We start from the raw sequence: 19748 nt of genomic DNA, 5'->3' as shown, positions 1-19748 counted from the left end.
AGAAAGTCAGGGTTTGAGGGAGCTCAACTCCCTATCCTGGAGGAATACCAAGCCATACAGAAAATCAGAGACTTTATTGTTGCAAATAAATTGGTGTTTATGGGAAGGGTGAAGGGAACAGACTCCCATGGCTGTAGCCAAACATTCCCCAATCTAGAGACCCCACTGAGTGAGTCAGGGAGGACAGCTCAGATTGGGAGTGTCTGAGTGAGGGGGCTTCAGTAAGGGTTCAGGGGGTCATGAGAATCAGGTGAGGGAAGTCCATGGGGTGATGCAAGCTAGGGGAGATCTCTGGGGCCGGGGGGCAAACAAGGACTAATCAGGGGCTGGAAGAAGTACACTGGGGGAAAAGTGAGGATGTCTCTAGAAGGGAATCAGGATGGAGGTACATGGGGGAGGGGATGGAGGGAGGAGTAAGAGAGGGGCAGACTATACAGGGCTGACCTGCAGATGGTTCCATAGGCCTGGGAATAGCCTCCTAGGGAGGCCTTAGCTGCCCCTATAGTCCCCTGGGAGGCAGAGGACTGGAACATCCTCCTTGCGGGCCGCAGGAGAGCTCGAGTATCCTGAGTGGGGCCAGGGGGCAGGCGAGGGACCTGGCAGGAAACAAGAATTCACGAGGGAAGAGGGGATCAGTATCGGCAGTGGATAGTTAATGTTGGGGAAATGCCAATGTCAGGGAAGGGAAAGTCAGCACCAGGGGGAGAGAAGGACAATCAGGATCATAAGGGTTAGAGGGAGGAGGGACCTGAGGGATCATCTAGTCCAATCACCTCATTTTATAAGGAACTAAAACTCAGAAAGGGTGAGTGAGTGACTTGGTCAAGATCATACAGCAGAGCTGGGATTCACACCCAGGTTTTCAGGCTACTTAATGCCTAGGAAGATGCAGCTACTGCCTGTGGAAGGAGAGTCAGTGTCTGGAAAGTGATGGCCAGCACTATGGGTCTGGTTTCCCTCACCAGCCTGGTGCTTGTGGACGCCATTACACCCATCAGGGAACTGTCCTTTCGCATTAGGGCCTGGTTGGTCACTGCAGCTGCTGCCTGGGCAGTGAGAGACGAAGGAGGCAGGGCCCACCTGAGGCCTGGCTTCTCCTAAAAACAGAGACACGTTAACCCCTTGACTGGCGCAGACAGGGCTATTGCCCTGAGGTGAGCGATCCCATCCAGAGATGGGGGACGCTAGGGCTGCGGCAACAAGAATTAAAGGTGGAGGGATGGGGACGAAGTGGGTTAGGAGACGGGAGTCAGCGTGGCCATGTTTATTCACTCTCCTGGGTCCCGGAGGCCTCAGGGTTCTGTCCCCCACTGTTCTTTCCACCTTCTCCCTTTAGTGCCATTCACTTTAATGCAGGTGATTCCCAGACTTGGGCATGTCTCTCCTGAGCCCCCAAGCCTTATTTCCAAATTCCTGCTGGACCTCTCCACATGGATGTCCTTCAACTTGACGTGTTCAAGGCTGAAATCATCTTCTCTCCAAAACCTCCTCTTCTTTAAGTTCTCTAATTTTGTTGGTGACACTATCCTCCTCCTCCTCTCCTCTTCTTCCTCCTCTCCTCCTCTACCTCTTCTCTTCCTCCTCCTCCTCTCCCCCTCCCTTTCCCCTCCTCTCCTCCTCCACCCCCTCTCCTCTTCTTCCTCCTCTCCTCCTCTACCTCTTCTCTTCCTCCTTCTCCTCCTCCTCTCCCCCTCCCCTCCCCCTTCTCTCCTCCTCTTCCTCCTCCATCTCCTCAGGACCAACTCCTTAGTCATCTTGGACTTACTTATCCTTCTCTGTTCCCCCACACATCCAATCAACCACCAGATCCTTTTGATTCTACCTCTACCACAGCTTTTGCATCCATCTCTTCCTCTCCCACTGCAACCACTGTTAACATTGTTTCCCTGCCTTCGGTCTCTCCTCCTCCCAACCACCCTTTAGAGAGCTGCTCCTTCAGACCTCCTGCCGTGTTTGACACACCCTTCCTTGACCAAAACCCTTCAGTGGCTCCCTGTTGCCCCCACCCTTCTTAGCCTGGCGCTTCTGGCCCTGCTCAGTTTGGATCCCAACAACCTTTCTCACCTTTCCCACACTTTACATTCCAGATCAACTGGATCCCTCCTGACCAGGCTCTTGTGCTGACTGACCCTCCCTCATCCGGGCATCTCCTAAGTCATTCTCTGTCCCTGGGAAAGCACACATTTCAAGCCCAAATCTCTGCCTGCGGCAGCCCCTTGGCTCTGCAGAGACCTCGCCTGTTTCCTCCATGATGCCTGTCCTGTCACCGCCGCTTAGGCCCAAATGGAACGGATTCCTCCTCCCCTGGCTATCACACTGTCCTCACTTTGCACTTCACTGACTGAGTGTGTTCTTTTTTCTGCTCTGGTGACACGTGGGGTCGGATTACACGGAGATCTCAGAGGGCAGGGAACTCATTCACCGCTGTGCTTTCCTAACCCAGCAAAGCCCGGCTGAAGATACTGGGCGTAGTAGGTGTTAGTTGATTAGAAATGAATAAACTTACCCCAGGGGGGCCAGTGACAGTGCGAGCATCACCCCCATATGATTGTCCCCTCTTTCCTGAGAAACCTCGATGTTGTAGCCAGATGAAGGGTGCTGACCCCTGCCGGGGACCAAGGGTGTCTATGTTTGGGGTGGGGGGGAAGGAGCACATGATGGTGAGGGTCAGGGTCGTACCCCTTTGTGAGGTCTAGCATGATAACTGTGTGGGTTTGGGTCAGGGGATCAAATACCATGGGGAGGTCAAGGGTTATGACACTAGTGCAGGGAGGAGGTTGGATAACTGATAACATACCTGATTCAGATCAGGCATCATACATTGAAGGGTCACAGAGTCACATACCAGTGGGGGAGGGGATTCAGGGTCATAGCATATAGCAAGATCAGAAGTCACATATTAGGAGACAGGGTCAGAGATCACATACCATGACAGGGAGCAGGCTCACTCTGCGGCCTGGGTCCAGGGATTTGTGAATGCCGTTCTTTCAAGGCAGAGGTTCTCGGTTCCTCTGAGGCCTGGGCTGGCTCAGAGGTAGAGTTCGGCAGGAGGGGATCCTTTTGGGAGGGCAGGGGCACAGAGCTTGATCTGGGATGGTCCCCCGGGGCTTCTCTCTGAATCTCTGGCCTTTGAAGTCGATTGCTTGCCCTTCGCTCCAGGATCATCTATAGGAAGGGGACATCAGAGTCCATCTGGGAAGTATTCAAAGTAGGGCAATATTGGGTAAGGGATTAGCTGGGTTGAGGGGAATATCTAGGCTGGGGAAAAACTCATGGGTGTATAGAACCTTAACTGAAGATATTCCTGGACTGAGGGAACAAGTGGGAGTGAGAATGTCATGGGGAGGACTGATGCTCAGGCAACTCGGTGGGCCGGAGGCAGGGAGGGAGCATTTGGATTAAAGAGTACTCAGGACAGAACTCACAAGAACACCGGGCAGAGAGATGACTGGGGGAATCCCCAGTGCTGCCATCCAGGTTCTGGGGTGTGTGTGTGTGTGTGTGTGTGTGCTCAGTGCATGCATGTGGCAAGTGCACATCATCTGCAGTGTTTGCGAGTGGCCATTTGTACAGCGTACAACACATGTGGTTATGTCTACATGGGGCACAAGGCACACCTGTACACATACATGTATACACACATAGGTGAGTGCGTGTATGTATGTACACATGTGTATCACGTAGAAAGAGGCAGAGGCTTCTGGAGATCACCTTGTAAAGCCGGTTGCGATATTCCACCACTGAGAGCTGCACGCCGTCGTCCACAGGCAGGATCACTTCATAGTCCAGGGCCGGTTCCTTGGCTGGACAGTGGAATCTGGGGTCAGGGGTTGGAGGAAAGTTTAAAGGTGGCTGCTACCCAGTGCTTACCTGGGGAACTCCTCCTCTACCCCACCTCTCCGCTCACACATATTAGGGGGCAGCTGTGACAGTTTCTCTCTAGGGAGTTCTACAGCCTCCATTATGACCTGCTGCTAGGGGGGTCTCATCTGGGAATCCTCTAAACCTGGACTTCTTTATCATTAGCTCATCAGCATCACATCAAGCAAGAGACTCCACATTTCCTTGCCTCCCCTCCCCCCATCCTGGCCTCCCTTTTCCCGTCCATGTCTGTCATCAGCCTTATCTGGGAACTTGCCAATCTTGCTCTCTGTGCTCGTCCCCTCCCACTCTCCCCCATGCTTAGCTCCTCAGTTCTGGCCTTCCCTTGCCTTGCCTCCCTCCACCATCAGCCAGAGCCAGGGCTTCTCTCCCCACCTCCTCACGTAGGGGTGCCTCAGAGCCTCATCTGCTGTCAGCCGCTTCTCAGGATCAAATACCAGGAGTCGTTGCAAAAGGTCCAGGGCCTCAGGAGGAGTGGTTGGTGGGAGGCGGGAGTCCAGGGTCAGTATCTGCCTGGAGGCAAGTGCTGATCTCACCACATACTGACCACTCTGCTGTAGTCCTGAGTCTGGGAGCTCCACTGTTACTCACTGTGCCCTCTAACCCCAGAGGGATCCAATGCTATGGCCATGGCAGCTCACTCCCAGGGATGGTGAATAAGCCACAGTTCTACTGTAAATTGATATTTACAAAGTGCTTTCTTTACAACCACCCAAGAGGCAGAAAGACAGATGAAGAAACTGAAGCTTGGAGTGACAAAAGGCCTTGACCCATGGTCTTATAATTAACTGATAAGTCTTGGGGTTCTTCTGAACCCAGAATCCTAACTCATGGAGTATGTCCAATCTGCTTGATGCAAAAGAACAAGGCTTAACAGACATCTAGGGAGGAGGTCCTGGAGGCCTTGGTTAGGGTGGGCACTAGAGAGATCCAAGTTGGCGTGAAAGCAGGAGGGGAAGAAGGAAGATGGAAAAAAAGAAAAAAACTCAGGCAGGATGACCTGGAGAGGAACTTGCAAGGTTAAAAGCAAAAAGAAGGGAAGGAGAAAAGGGGAGAAAGAGATGAGAGGAAGAGAGGAGTGAAGGCAGTAGGGCAGGAGGGATGGATGATGGAGGGATGGGTAGAGGAGAGTGGGAAGGAAGGTGAGAGGAAGGGAGAGGGGGTTAATTGGGAGGGGAAAAGTCCTAAAGAATTAGTGGGCTACTGAATATGACAGAAGCCGAATGGCTTTAGAATCTGTATCATGGACCACACATCACAAAATCAGAGTTGAAAGGAACCTCAGAAGCAATTTCTCTAGCCCAGCCTCTAACTAAATGAAAATCCAATCTACAACACACGTACCACAAGGTCTTCCAGCCTTGGCCTCAAGACAGTCCCCCTCCCCAGGCAGCCTACTCTACTTCAGTAGAGCAGCCTTCACTGTTAGGAGGTTTCCCTTGTAAATCTGCCCCTGTGCAGTTCACACTGTTTTTTTTTTTTTTTTTTTTTAGTGAGGCAATTGGGGTTAAGTGACTTGCCCAGGGTCACACAGCTAGTAAGTGTTAAGTGTCTAAGGCCGGATTTGAACTCAGGTACTCCTGACTCCAGGGCCGGTGCTCTATCCACTGCGCCACCTAGCTGCCCTCACTGGTTTTTGATGGTTCTGTCCTCTGGAGTTAATTGTTTTTGTTTTGGTGGGGCAATGAGGGTTAAGTGACTTGCCCAGGGTCACACAACTAGTAAGTGTCAAGTGTCTGAGGCTGGATTTGAACTGAGGTCCTCCTGAATCCAGGGCCGGTGCTTTATCCACTGCGCCACCTAGCTGCCCTGGAGTTAATTGGAACAAAATGAATCCTTTCTCATCCTAGTCTTTAAAACAGCTGAAGACAGCTATCATGTCCCCTGATAAGTTTTCTCTTCTTCAAGCAAAATATCCCCCGTTCTTTCAACTGATCCTCATACGGCAAGGTTCCAAGACCCTTTGCCATCCTGGCTGCCTACTCTGGACTCTTTCTAGCTTATTAATATTCCAGAACTGAGCACAATATGTGCTCATAAAATGTAACCTTACCAGGGTAGAGCCCAAAGGAACCATCACCTCCCTAGTCCTGCACACTAGGTCCGTACTGATGAAGCTTCAGATCGCCTCCACACCTCTGCTTCCAGGCGACTATATCTCCCAGATCTTTTTCAGGTGACATGCTGCCTCCCTATATTTTTCCCATCATATACTTGTAAAGTTGACTTTTCCTTCCTCCTCCCAATAGAATAAAAACTATGAGAGCAGGGGCTGTTTTATTGTCAGTGCATCTCCAGCACCTACCACAGTGCATATAGTAGGTGCAGAATATATACTTGTTGGATTGAATTTGAATCCAAATGTAAATATTGATGTTTATCTCTTTTAAATTTCATCTTTTTTTTTTTTTTTTGCGGGGCAATGAGGGCTAAGTGACTTGCTCAGGGTCACACAGCTGGTAAGTGTCAAGTGTCTGAGGCCGGATTTGAACTCAGGTCCTCCTGAATCCAGGGCTGGTGCTTTATCCACTGTGCCACCCAGCTGCCACCTAGCTGCCCCATAAATTTCATCTAATTAGATTCCTGTATTCTGTCCCATCGAAGAGAATCTCTCATATTCTCTCCCTGTTTATAACCCACCTGGCATACATACTGCTGCCAGAGTATCTTCCTAATGACAAATGGGAATGTGCAGAACCAAGGGCACCCTGTATAACCTTACATGAGCTGTGCCTAGCAGTGAGTATTCATTCTCCTACTGCTGTATTCCCCACCGTGAATATATAAGCATGTTTTACATGTCTATATATCCCCTATGGTTAACTTCCAGATCACATACTGGCTCCCACCATCTCTTCACTCTTTTTTTTTGTCATTGTGCACCGATCTTTAGGACACTCTCCAGGCTGCCTCAGTGACGTCAACATCCACACTCATCGCGGTGGGTTCCCTTGAATTTCCTAACGTCTCTGCCTAGGCAAGGCCCTGAGCTTGGCCACAGCACACCAATCTCCAACCCTAGGAAGATGGAGCATTTACTTTTCTCTGCTTGATGGTTAGTGAGCTTCAAGGAACCTCACTGACCAGGCACCTTAAAAACTCAGCTTGGCTCTTGCTGAGCAAACCCCTTTCACTATCTCTTCTTGATGGCTTATCACATTCCTCACAAAGCTCCTTTTAAATCCTGTCTCCTCTCAAATTCCACAAAGACTTAATGCTTATTGACAAATGAAAGGAGGGCCTTGAAGAAAGCCCCTGAGGCGCTCCAAAGACTGTTGGAAGCCTATCCACCGAAAGAAGTACTCCTAGGAGGTATCTCTAGTTTTTTCCTAACTCAGTTCTAATGTAATTGGCTTCCTGGTGCTGATCCTTATAACCTGTTGCCTAGAATATCCTAAAAGCTTTCTAGCTGGTTTCTCTACCTCAGAGCTCTTTTCCTCCCCAATTCATTATCACTCCTTTGCTCAAAAACCTCCCGTGGCTTCCTCTTCCTTATAAGATAAAATCTAAACTCTTCAGCCTAGCATGTAAGGCTTTCTCTAACCTATCTTTGAGCCTTATTTCACATTGCTCTCTTTATTTCATATAATTTCTCTTTCCTAAATACACTTCTTGAAACAGGATTAGTCTCTTAAATTTGTGGACAAATGAAATTAAAAAATTAAGAAAAGCCTAATGCTTATTTGAAAAACCTCTATTAGTTAGTTGTTGATTGAATGAACTGCATATACGCCAATACTGGCAGATATTATAAGGCAGTGCATCTCATTTAGTGGTTCATGAACCGTTTGGGTGGTCACAATGATTGTCCGAGGGGTTTGCAGTAAAATTCTTTAATATTGCCTTAAATGGTAATTAATTGCAGAATATTCTGAGTAGTTTATTTAATTGTCCTGGGAGTTCACAACACATTTTGTTATTGTTATTGTTGCTGTTGAAACTGTCTCTCAGAACAAAAAATGTTTGGAATTACTGCTGTGAGGTTTCAGATAATATTAACAATTTTTACTATATGACTGGGCTTGTTTTTATACTTTGCTGTTTCTTAAATCTTTGTATTTTCAATACCTTCATCCTAGAGTTAATGAAGTTGTGTGTTACAGCCATAATCTTACATCACAAAATATATCTCTGACTTGTTTCCCCTTCTTGTTGGAGAAACCACTTTTTTTTTTTAATTTGTAATTTTAATATAAACTTTCTTTGAGCCTTTTTTTTGGGGGCAGGGCAATGAGGGTTAAGTGAGTTGCCTAGGGTCACACAGCCAGTAAGTGTCAAGTGTTTGAGGTCGAATTTGAACTCAGGTCCTCCTGACCCCAGGGCCGGTGCTTTATCCACTGTGCTACCTAGCTGCCCTAATATGAGCTTTCTAGTCTGAAATAATTTCTTAGCATTCTCTGGAATCTTTTGGAAGGAAGTTTAAAGTTTAAAGACCAGAATTCTTGTGCTAGATTGGGACGTTTAGTTAGATAGTGAGATGTCTATATCAGGAAATCATCCTCTAAGCAGCTGTTTCATAGAGGTAATAAATGTTTCTAATGTATTTGATCACTAACCATAACACTGAATGAGTTGTTCATTCCTTTTGATATACTCTCTATTCCAGTCAAACTAGACTGATCTTGATGTGTTTCCCACTTCTGTGCGTTACCATAGATTGCCCAGCATCCCTGGAATGTATTTCCTCCTCTTCTCCATCTCCTTTGGGCTTTTTAGAGCCTCAGATTTTGCTTAAAGTATTTTGTCTAAATCTCTCCATTGTTCCCAGTACACTCTTGTGCACAGATAAAGTGTAATACATGTGAGTCATCCTTCTAATAGCTGAAATTCCTTGAGAACAGGGACATAAGAAATGCCATGGGCAAAAAAAAGGGGAGGGCAGCTAGGTGGTGCAGTAGATAAAGCACAGACCCCGGATTCAGGAGGACCTGAGTTCAAATATGACCTCAGACACTTGACACTACCTTCATGACCCTGGACAAGTCACTTAATCCTCATTGCCCTGAAAAAAAAAGAAAAGAAAAGAAAAGAAACGCCATGGGTGTGCCTTGTTTCATCAATGCCTTCTACCAACAGCCCCTAATTTTAGTGATCATTTTGGCCTTGACCCAGAAAATATTGTGGTCAATGTTTAGAGTTACTTTCTATACCTAGCACTGAGTAACTGATCCCAATGTATCAAGAAGATAAAAGAAGCATCAGTCCTGCATAAACCCTTTCCCTTCAGGTCCACACTTACCGGGAGCCCATGCGGTGGAGGACAGAAGCACTGTAGCCTGAGCCAATGGCCAGAAAGTCTGGATACAAAGGAACAAAGAGGAATGAAAGTGCACAGATAGGGCAAACAGGAGAAACGGGGGTTCAAAAGTGAGGATCACCTCTTCTGGCCAAGGGTAGAATGACCATCCTTCCTGGTCACTCTTACCCACTCTGTAGGGACCAGGATGACTACTCGCCCACTCTCCAGCCCTGCCCCCTGCCAACTGTCAATCAGCTTCACTCTTTCTAGCTAGGGTCAGGGTGGAGAGTTCCCTGTTCAATTTCACCCTCTCTGGTTAGGCCACAAAGGGTCTGGAAGGGCAGGGAAGTATCTAGTTACTTAGTGACTATAAAGCAACATGGTTGGAACACCAGTCAGGGCTGGGATGAACATACCTCCTCAGTCAGTGCTTACCCTCTTTGTTTGGGGCTGGGATAGCTGCCAGGATTAGCTCAAGCTGGTTGAGGGTAGAAGTTCCTGGGAACAAAGGTCTCCCAAGCAGCATCTCCCCCAGGATACAGCCCAAGCTCCACATGTCCACACCCTGTGTATACCTGCAGGGTCAGGGGGGTAAAGACACATCTAGGATGGGGGAGGAAGATGAGGTAAGGATGTGGCTGCAACAGGTGTGGGGGTGAGGTAAAGATGAGGGCATGGCTGTGATAGGTGGCAGGGAGAGGGGACAAGTCTTGAATAAAGGTAAGGGTGAAGAAATGCTAGGTGTGAAGAGTAGGAAGATAGAAGGATCTTCAGGGCCCAGTATGAAAGTAGTTGCCCACCTCCCTATCCCTGTTTTCCTTGGTGTTTCATTCTTCTCCAGGTCCCCCATTACCGGTGTGAAGACAACAGGATTTCTGGAGCTCGGTACCAGCGTGTGGCCACATATTCTGTCAGGGCTGGGTTCCCTGGTTCCTCGTGAAGTTGATTTAAGGAACGTGCAAGGCCAAAGTCACAGAGTTTTACACAACAGTCGGCATCCAGAAGAACATTGGAGGGCTAAAAGGTGTGGGAAGGTTAAGGATTCTGGATGTGTATACACGAGGGCTAGAAAAAACTGCTGTAATGTTATGGGGGAGGTGTGAGGACCCAAGGAATAATGACCAGGACCTCCTGGTGGGTGGAGTGGGTACTTTGAGATTAAAGATGAAGATTCTAAGGAAAAGTGAGTCCAATAGGATGATGTGAGGATCTTGATGAGAGAAACAATATGATAGATGATATTTGTGTACTGTGGAGAAGTGTTTTATTTCTGAGGTGGTAGGAAAAATCTAGAATTGTATGTTACAGGAAACATTCTCCCTCCCCTTTTCTGTTAGGCATAAGGATCCTAGGGTATGAGTCAGTGAGGATTCTGAGGGAATCAGTGATGCAGGAGCCTGGTGAAACAGCTAAGAAGAATGGGGAGAAGGTGGAAGGGAGTAGATAGGACCTGGGTTTTTTACCTTTTGGTCTCTGTGGATGACATTCCCTGAGTGAATGAATTTGGTTGCGCGTAGGAGCTGGTAAAGGATGTAACACTTATGAATATCCTTCAGCAGGTTCCCTTTCCGTATGACAGAATGCAGGTCTGTGTCTGCAGAGGAAATCCGGGGGTTGGTAGTCAGGGGGTGGGCATATGGGGGATGGGATGATGAGATAATGTTAGAACATAAGGATTCACTCACCCATGTATACAAATTCAGGGCATGAGGGAAAGGGAACTCACTCACCCATGGATTCAAATACTAGGTAAATGTCCCTGTCATTTTCTGCCCTGATGACATTCAGAAGCCGGATGATGTTGGGATGATTATCAAACTCCTGAGGGTGAAAGATCAGGAAGCACAAAATTGGCAAGAGCTACATAAGGGCTTGGCTGATACTGACCTGGTGGTCCAGAGTGCACCTGGCTTTCTTGCTCAGGGGCAAGTCCATTAGGAGTCTTCTGTGGTTCCACTCTTTATCATTCTCGAGGTCCCTTGGAAAGGGTTCATTTAAGGACAGTAGTCTCTAACATAATTTGAAGAGAATCCATACTGTATATGTGAAGTACAGACTCACACAATCTCAGAGTGGGAAGGAAACTCAGATACCATCTAGTCTCATCTGAGAAGAGTATCTTCTATGACAACTTTGAATGTTAAACTCAAATAGAAACAGGCACCACTAATCTGTACAAAAGGATCCCTGTGGGCTGCATATTTACTGAGTTTTGAAATCTAGTGTTATCTGTGTTATATTGTATTTTTAGTTTGTTAAATATTTCCCAATTAGATTTTTTTTTTTTTGGTGAGGCACTTGGGGTTAAGTGACTTGCCCAGGGTCACACAGCTAGTAAGTGTTAAGCGTCTGAAGCTGGATTTGAACTCTGGTCCTCCTGACTCCAGGGCCAGTGCTCTATCCACTGCACCACCTAACTGCCCCTCCCAATTAGATTTTAATCTGGTTTGGGCCACAGGAGGATATATGGTACACCTATGGCCAGCTGGTCACTTCTGCACTACAAAGTATCCAATCAGTGTTTCTCTAGTCCAAATGAAAAGGAAGGATCCCTTCATATTTTAGCTCATTTCACATTTGAACAACTCTAATTGTTAGGATGCTTTAGTCCTTACATAAAACCAAAATCTGCTTCCCAAGAACTTTTACCTAATTCCTACTTCTTTTTTCTGGAGTTAAGCTAAAGAATTCTAGTCCCTCATTCATGTGGCCACCTCTCAAATACTTGAAGACAGAGATCAAGTTCCAGCCTTTTCTTTTCCAGGCCAAACATTCCCATTTTCTTCAACCGATCCTGAAATGGTACATGGTTTCCTGTTTCTTCATCATTTTAGGTGCCCTTCCTTGGATGAGCCCCAATTTGTCACTGTCCTTTGAAAATGTGGTGCCCAGAACTGAACACAATGCTCCAGCTGTGATTTGGCCAGGGCAAAGTACAGTAGACTTATCGTCTCATTTTTGATTCTCTTAATATAACCTAAGATCTCATTGGCATATTTGGTTTTCACATCAACAGTGAGTTTGCAACCTACTAAGCCCCCCAGGTCTTTTTCATATGAACTTATATCCATCCTCTCCTCCATATATCTGCCAAACAGATTCCTCTGAAGCACAGTGGTTGTCAAGTAAAATCTGGAAGACTGCTAGTTGTATACAGAGGGGATATTAGTCAAATTAGATAGCCACTGAGATCTTTTCTAATTCTGAAATCTTGTGATTTTGTAAGGCCAGACTCTTTTGGAAGCAGGGATGTTTTCCTCTCTACATAGGATTTTTCCTTAAGAGGCCTCTGATGTGTGTGTGTGGGTTTGATTAGGTACAGATACATCTGAACCCCTGGAGAGAGTACCCACATTAATGAGATCACAAATTCATTCAAGAATGAACCTGGGGCAGTATTTATGTGTCTAAGACCTGTCAGCATGAGGCTGGCTCATGTCATATCATAGCTGCTCACCTGGAGAAACATGATTTCTCGAAACGTTCTCTGTAATAAAACACAAAGGGCATTGCTAATGGTATGTGATGTTATTGAGCTCATTTCCCCAACTTGTCTGTTCTACCATCACCTTTCCCTCCCCTCCAAATTTCCATTTCTCCACTACTCCCTTCACCTGTGCATCTGTCTTGTTCCTGAAGGCATCAAAGATCTTCTTGATGGCTACAATTTCTCCTGTCCTCCGATCTACAGCTTTCCAAACGATGCCATAGGCCTGGGAGAGCAGAAACCGCGCCTTTTCCTTTCCATAAGACCTGGAAGGTTGGGTGGCCAGGGCCCCACCCCAGCTAGGATGGCCTTATCCCTGACCTCTATCCTCTCCACATCCTGATGCTAGTATTGGGCCTTCTTCGAATCCATTCCTCCCCACTTCTCTAACAATTCCTACCACACCTATTCTTCAGCACCCAACTTTAGTTTTTCTTAGGTCAAAAGGCCCAGGTTAGCTTCAGGGCTTAGCCAGAGACCTCCACAGCCAAGGAGTCTCATGTCTGAGGGAGACATGACCCCTAAGTACATAGAGAAACTCAATGGAACAAAATTGGCATGTGATATTCCATTATACAACTCTGATTTGTAGTCTTTTCCACTGCAAAAAAGCAAAATGCCTTGGAGCTATATTGATATTTATTTGACACTATATAATCTGCTACAATGCCTTTTTCTTGTCTCTCTGTCTTGCCTCCCCTGTTTTGAACTGAGCAGGAATGGGTCTCTCCCTCAGATCAGGGGATCCCTGAAAGTGCCACCCCCAACAAAGAACAAAAGCTCCATGAAAACAGGTAAGTGTATGTCTTCTTCTCAGAAAGATGATTGCCTGAGAGCACATCCCTGAGGGTCCCATTGCTTTTTGAGGGCAGGCAGGAGACAAAGCAGATGTCTTCCTTAGGGCCAGGCCCAGGGGCTCCCTAAGGTTTAGGCCTGAGTCCTTTCGGATCCTGGGGCTTCTTGAAGATAAGCAATGCTCTGTCTCTTCCTCAGGTACAGGGTTCCCTGAAGGCTCCTTAGGGTCAGGCAGGGCTGTCTATCCACTTCAGACAGGGGGCTCTTTGAGGGCAAGACCCTGGGTCTCCCATGGACCAGAGGCCCCTTAAATACAAACAAGGTTGTTTACTCTTCTCAGGCCCAGGGTTCCCTGAGGGTGCAGCCCTGAGTCCACAGAGTCCCTTAGATTATAGGCCTCCTTGAGGGCAGTTGAAGGCTGTTACCCCCTTAAATCGGGGCCTCAAAGAGGGCAAGTCTTTGAGTTTCCCATAGACCCTTTGCTCCTTGAAGATAGGCAGGGGTATGTCTCCCTTAGACAAGAGGCTCCCTGAGGGTAGGCCCCTGGGTCCTTACAGATAGGAGGGGCTGTAAGGGACCCTTATATCAGGATCTCCTTAACATGCCCATGGGTCCCCCACAGACCAGAGGCCTAGTGAGGTCAGGCAGGGGCTCACTGAGGGTGGGGTCCCTCGAGAATACGCTTCTTGAGAGTGCGGGTTCTGAGACCCCATCAGATCATGAAGCCCCCTGGGGACAGGAGGGGGTGTGTCTTTCTCAGACAGGGGGCTCCCCAAGGCCAGGGCCTTGGGTCTCTCAGATGAGGGGCCCCTTGAGGATGGAAAGGGTTATATCTTCCTCATTTTCTTGAGAAGGGGAGAAGGGGGGGCAGGCAGTGCGGGGGCCCTGGGTCCTCCTCAGATCATGGGTCCCTTGAGGACGGGCGGGGCTGTGTCTCCTCAAATAGGGGGCTCTCCTGGGGGCCCTTGATGGCAGGAGGGGGGTGTGTCTCCCCAAACAGGGGGTTCCACCCTGGGTCCCCCCCCCAGACCGCTGGCTCTTTGGGGCGGGCCGGGCTGTGTGCTTCCTCACACACCAGGAGCTCCCTTAGAACCGGGTCTCTCACCCCCTTCCCGAGCCGCCGTTTGATGAGGTAGCGCTGGGACACGTGTTCGTCCACCTCGGCAGAGCTCATGGCCAAAGCACGCCCTGTTCCCTTCGCTTCAGGTCAGGACCTCCACCTCTCCCTTCTTCTCCTTCCTCAGCTGCAGCTGTTGAAACCGTTGCTGTAGAAACCAGAGGCGATGCTGCGCTTGCGCCGGCCGTGGCCTCTGGGCCAATCCGAGGATCGTGCACGGGGAAGCCTGCCCCCTGCCTCCAGTTTGCCCCAGTCCTCTTTCTCTTCTCCGGGGTGACTTCCGGGAGCTCCGGGGCACGCACCTCTGGGGGAGTGGCCTGGAGGTAGCCCCGCCCAGGAGCCAGTGGCCACGCCCCCACTCCTTGTACTTTTTCTCCCCACCCTTACTAAGCCTCAGGATGTGGGATGGAGGTCGCTAAGAGTTTTATTCTTTTTTTTCCCCTCACGTATTGGTTTCCATTATTTCTGCAGCATCAGTTTATTGATTCGTTACCCTATTCTTACCTGGCCAATAGTATCTCATAGACTCAAAAAATTGAGGGCAGGAAGGGCTGAAATTAGAGTCCCACCTTTTCATTTCATAGAGAAGGAAACTGAGGCCCAGACAACTAGCCAGGTCACAGGATTGTATCCTTGTCTGTGCATGTATTATATGTAGGTCGGCATGCTTGTATGGGTATGAGTGCACGTAAGCTGGTGACCAAGAGTCAGCAGGGCTTCCTCAAGAACAGATCATGGGAGGTTAACCTTATTTCCCTTTTAAAATAATGATGATGAGCATTTATATAGTGTCTATGTACCAGGCACTATGCTAAGTGCTGTGCAAATATTATCTCATTTAATCCTCCCAACAACTCTTGGATATAGGGGCTATTATTATCCCCATTTTACATTTGAGGAAACTGAGGCAGAGGTCAAGTGACTTGTCCAAGGTTACACAGCTTGTAAGTGTCTGAAGCTATTTTTGAATTTAGGTCTTTCTGACTCCAGGCCCAGCACTTTTATCCACTGTGCCATTTTTAGCAAGGTTATTAAATGGATAGATTAATAGATACTTATTGACTGACTGGGTATATTTCACCTAGATTTTAGTATAAAATGATCAGTTTCATGAGTTTCTCAATCAATGTGATCTTTTTTTGAAGCCCTAAGGGTCACCTTCCCATGGAATATAGGCATCCACTTTTAGTTATAGGCAGATGGAAATGAGATACTGGAGGTTGGGTGGGAAGTTAGGGCTGGACAAATAGATCTGAGAGTCATCAGCATAGAGATGATCATTGAAACCATCGGAACTGATGAGGATCACCAAATGAAATAGTTTAAAGAGAGGAAGAGAAGGCCCAAGACAGAGCCCTATGGGACACCCACATTTAGCAAACATAACAAGGATGAAGATTCAGCAAAACACACAGGGAAGGAATAATCAGGTAAATAAGAGGAGAACCAAGAGAAAGTAGTAGAGAAAAGAGAATACCAAGGAAAAGGAGGTGATCAAAGATGTCAAAGGCTGGAGGATGAAGACTGAGAAAAGAATATTAGATTTGGCAATTTGGAGATCATTAAAAACTTTGGAAAGAACAGTTTCAATTGAATAATGAAGCTGGAGTTCAGACTGCAAAGAGTTAAGGGAATAAGAAGAAAGGAAGTGGAAGAAACTCTTGTAGAAAGCCTTCACGAGTTTAGCCAATAAAAAGGAGAGATAGAGGATGATAGTGGGGAGGGATGGATCAAATGAAAAATTGTTGAGGTTGGAGTTGACTTGGTCATGTTTGCTGATTGTGTGGATGAAGCCAGTGGACAGGGAGTGACTGAATATTAGTGAGAGAGTAGGGATAATGAGGCAGGGTTGGGTGGGGGAATCTTCTGGGAAATATGGTATGAAAAAATGCTATCATTTGTTCAGGAGAAAGGCCATATCTTCATGTGAAACAGGTGTGAAAGAGGAAATAGTAGGGGAAGGAATCTAAATGATGAGAGATGAAGAACACAAGAAAAGAGAGCTCTCTGCTAATGGAACTTTTTTTTTTTTGGCAAGGTTTTTCAGCTGAGAGGGTAGGGGTAGGGAGTTCTGGGGAGGTTTGAGGAAAGATGAAAAGGTTTCCAAAAGCCAATGTAGTAAATAGAATAGTGATTCAATTTCGAGAGGTATAAAAAGATTGCCTTGCAGTAGTAAGCTTGTATTTTAAGATTATGTAATATATAAATGTGAAGTGGTTTTTTTTATTATTTTTTTATTTTTTATTTTTTTAATTTTATTTTTTTATTTTATTTTATTATTTTAATTTTTTTTTTGTGAAGTGGTTTTTCAAGGCAGACGGAGAGGTGGAATGACAACCCATTATGATCATATAAAGGGATTTTAGAGTTCATGAACATAGATGTGAAACATTTGCGAGTGATGGAAAGATGATGGGGATAACCCTTGATGTGTATACTTTTGGTGGTGTGGAGGTGTAGTTCATAAAGAATGAGTAAATTGGAGAATTAGGAGGTTAGAGTATTTGAGGAAGTATGTATGCTGGAATTCCTTGGTGTGAAGGCAGGAGTTGGGGAAGAGAAAAAGACCTTGAGCCAGTCACCAAATTTATTAAGGAAGGAAAGAGAGTATTTTCAAGGTCTGTAGACAACAGTCATCAGATTCTTGATTGGATGATAAATATATATTGAATAAACCTTAAGGGAAGAGAGGTGACTGAATCATGGTGAGAAAGAAAGCCTGAAAGTGACAATGGGGAGCAAGGTGTAATTTAGTTGCCCCTCCTATGACCATTGAGTTTGGATGAATGAGTGAAGGTACAATCTATGTCCAGGAAGGCTTGAGAATTGGCTTTTACAGTGGAAGAATGGATAGCAGCAAAGTGCTGAGGCATTTTCTACAGAATGCCATGGCAAAAGCAGAAATGCCCATGTTCATTTCACCTGTTCAGGAAGACCCAGCCTTTGAAGTTCCTTTTTGGTTTACTCTAAGCAATAGACCCATTTCTCTTTGATACCCTTCTTTTCTGCTCTAGCTTTAAAACCCCTGTCTTTTGTTGTCCATTGTCCTCATTGCCACCCTCAGTTCATTCTGAGCGTTGACTCTTTAAGACATGTTTCTTATTTTTTAAAAATTTTTTTATTGATTTAAAAAATTCTTATATCATCATAGTATCTCATCTATCCCCCCTTCCACCTTCCTGAGAGCCATTCCATATGACAAATATATATTTATTTAGTTTTGTGAGGCAATTGGGGTTAAGTGACTTGCCCAGGGTCATACAGCTAGTAAGTGTTAAGTGTCTGAGGCTGGATTTGAACTCAGGTCTTCCTGACTCCAGGGCCAGTGCTCTATCCACTGCACAACCTAGCTGCCTCCAAATAATTTATTTTTAAGAGCAGAAAAACAGATCAGCATAATAGGTAGATACATTGAAAAAGTCTAAAAGCATGGGCAATGTGTATGACTGGTAGACTTCCCACTTCCACCAAGGGATACATGGTCTTCTCACATTTTTTCATTTGTGTCCTGCTTAATTTTTATCATTTTGTTAAATTTCCTTTTTCTTTTTGGTGGGGTAATGAGGGTTAAGTGACTTGCCCAAGGTCACACAGCTAGTGTAAAGTGTCTGAGACTGGATTTGAACTCAGATCTTCCTGAATCCAGGGCCGGTGCCTTATCCACTGTGCCACCTAGCTGCCCCTTTACATTTCCTTTTGATATTTATGTGTGTGGTTGGTTTTTTTTTCCATTTACATTGCTGTAATTACTGTGTATAAGGGGCAGATAGGTGATGCAGTGGGCACTGAGCCAGGAGTCAAGAAGACTCATCTTCCTGAATTCAAACCTGGCCTCAGACCCCTACTAACTATATGACTCTGGGCAAGTCACTTAACCCTGTTTGCTTCAGTTTCTCATCTGTCAAATGAGCTGGAGAAGAAAATGATAAATCATTCTAGTATCTTTGTCAAGAAAACCCCAAAAGAGGGGGCAGCTAGATGGCGAAGTGGATAGAGCACCGGCCCTGGAGTCAGGAGTACCTGAGTTCAAATCTGGCCTCAGACACTTAACACTTACTAGCTGTGTGACCCTGGGCAAGTCACTTAACCCCAATTGCCTCACTAAAAAAAAAAAAAAAAAAAAAAAAGAAAACCCCAAAAGAGGTCATGAAGAGTTGGACATGATTGCAAATAACTGAACAATAAAATTACCATGTATATTGTTTTCTTAGCTCTGCTTATTTCACTCTGCATCAGTTCATGTAGATCTTTCCATACTTCTCTGTATTTATCATATGCATCATTTCTTACAGAGCAGTAGTATTCAATTGCATTCATGTACCACAGTTTTGTGTACCATTCCCTGACTTGGCTTCCAATTCTTAACTATCACAAAAAGTATTCTAACTATTTCAGAGTGTATGGTAATTTTTTTTTTTCTTATCAATGACTTCCTTGGCGTATAAGCCCAGTAATGGAGTATCTGATTCAAAGGGTATTATGTTTTAGATACTTTATTTGCATAATTTACCTTCCAAAATGGTCAAACCATTTCCCAGCTGTACCAACAATGCGTTAGTGTGCCTATCTTCTCACAACCCCTCCAACACTGACTGTTTAGGTACATTTCTTTTGGGGCAGTGAGGGTTAAGTGACTTGTCCAGGGTCATACAGCTGGTAAGTGTCAAGTGTCTGAGGTCGGATTTGAACTCAGGTCCTTCTGAATCCAGGGCTGGTGCTTTATCTACTATGCCACCTAGATGCCCCTGGTACATTTCTTATAGAATTGTGCTAAGCATTTTTTTTTTAAAGTGGGGCAATTGGGGTTAAGTGACTTGCCCAGGGTCACACAGCTAGTAAGTGTTAAGTGTCTGAGGCCAGATTTGAACTCAGGTACTCCTGACTCCAGGGCCGGTGCTCTATCCACTGTGCCACCTAGCTGCCCCTTAAGCTTTTGTTTTTATCCTGTTACCTTGTCTTGCTCCTTTATTCTGTATTTATCTTAAAAAAAAAATCTGAGGAAGTTGGTGAGCCCTCTGTGCATTTACATCATCTTTAGACAACTCCCATTTTTTTTCTTCATCAGAATTGTTTCCTTTTGTCCCTTCAGAATTTCATTTTTTGAGAATTTGTCATCCATTCTCAACTGACTTTCAGTGAATAACTTTAGCCTATGGGATCTGATCTCTCCTTCCTCTGAACTCTTTGAAATGTATTTTCCTAAAAATCTAGGCTTCATACCTGACTAT

The 19748-nt window shown here is 46.1% G+C and overlaps 1 protein-coding gene across 2 annotated transcripts; it reads right to left on the bottom strand.

Moving 5' to 3' along the window:
• Window positions 1–101: 101 nt before the first annotated feature.
• Window positions 102–14767, bottom strand: MAPK15 (mitogen-activated protein kinase 15). Of its 2 annotated transcripts, XM_043986943.1 has the most exons (14): window positions 14509–14767; window positions 12736–12834; window positions 12579–12608; window positions 10852–10942; window positions 10585–10715; window positions 9975–10138; window positions 9557–9696; window positions 9122–9179; window positions 4258–4395; window positions 3712–3817; window positions 2928–3165; window positions 2507–2625; window positions 963–1097; window positions 102–596 (listed from the first exon to the last, which is right to left on the bottom strand). In XM_043986943.1, exons 1-14 carry the CDS (start codon window positions 14575–14577, stop codon window positions 375–377), a joined length of 1740 nt encoding a protein of 579 aa, XP_043842878.1. In that variant the 5' UTR covers window positions 14578–14767; the 3' UTR covers window positions 102–374. The 2 variants fall into 2 exon arrangements, with proteins under 2 accessions (XP_043842878.1, XP_043842963.1); XM_043987028.1 differs by lacking the exon at window positions 2507–2625 and having other exon boundaries at window positions 375–596.
• Window positions 14768–19748: the final 4981 nt, after the last annotated feature.

This window comes from Dromiciops gliroides, chromosome 1 (assembly GCF_019393635.1).
Source record: "Dromiciops gliroides isolate mDroGli1 chromosome 1, mDroGli1.pri, whole genome shotgun sequence".
Taxonomy (NCBI): domain Eukaryota; kingdom Metazoa; phylum Chordata; class Mammalia; order Microbiotheria; family Microbiotheriidae; genus Dromiciops; species Dromiciops gliroides.
This window is presented reverse-complemented; position numbering and strand designations above follow the sequence as displayed.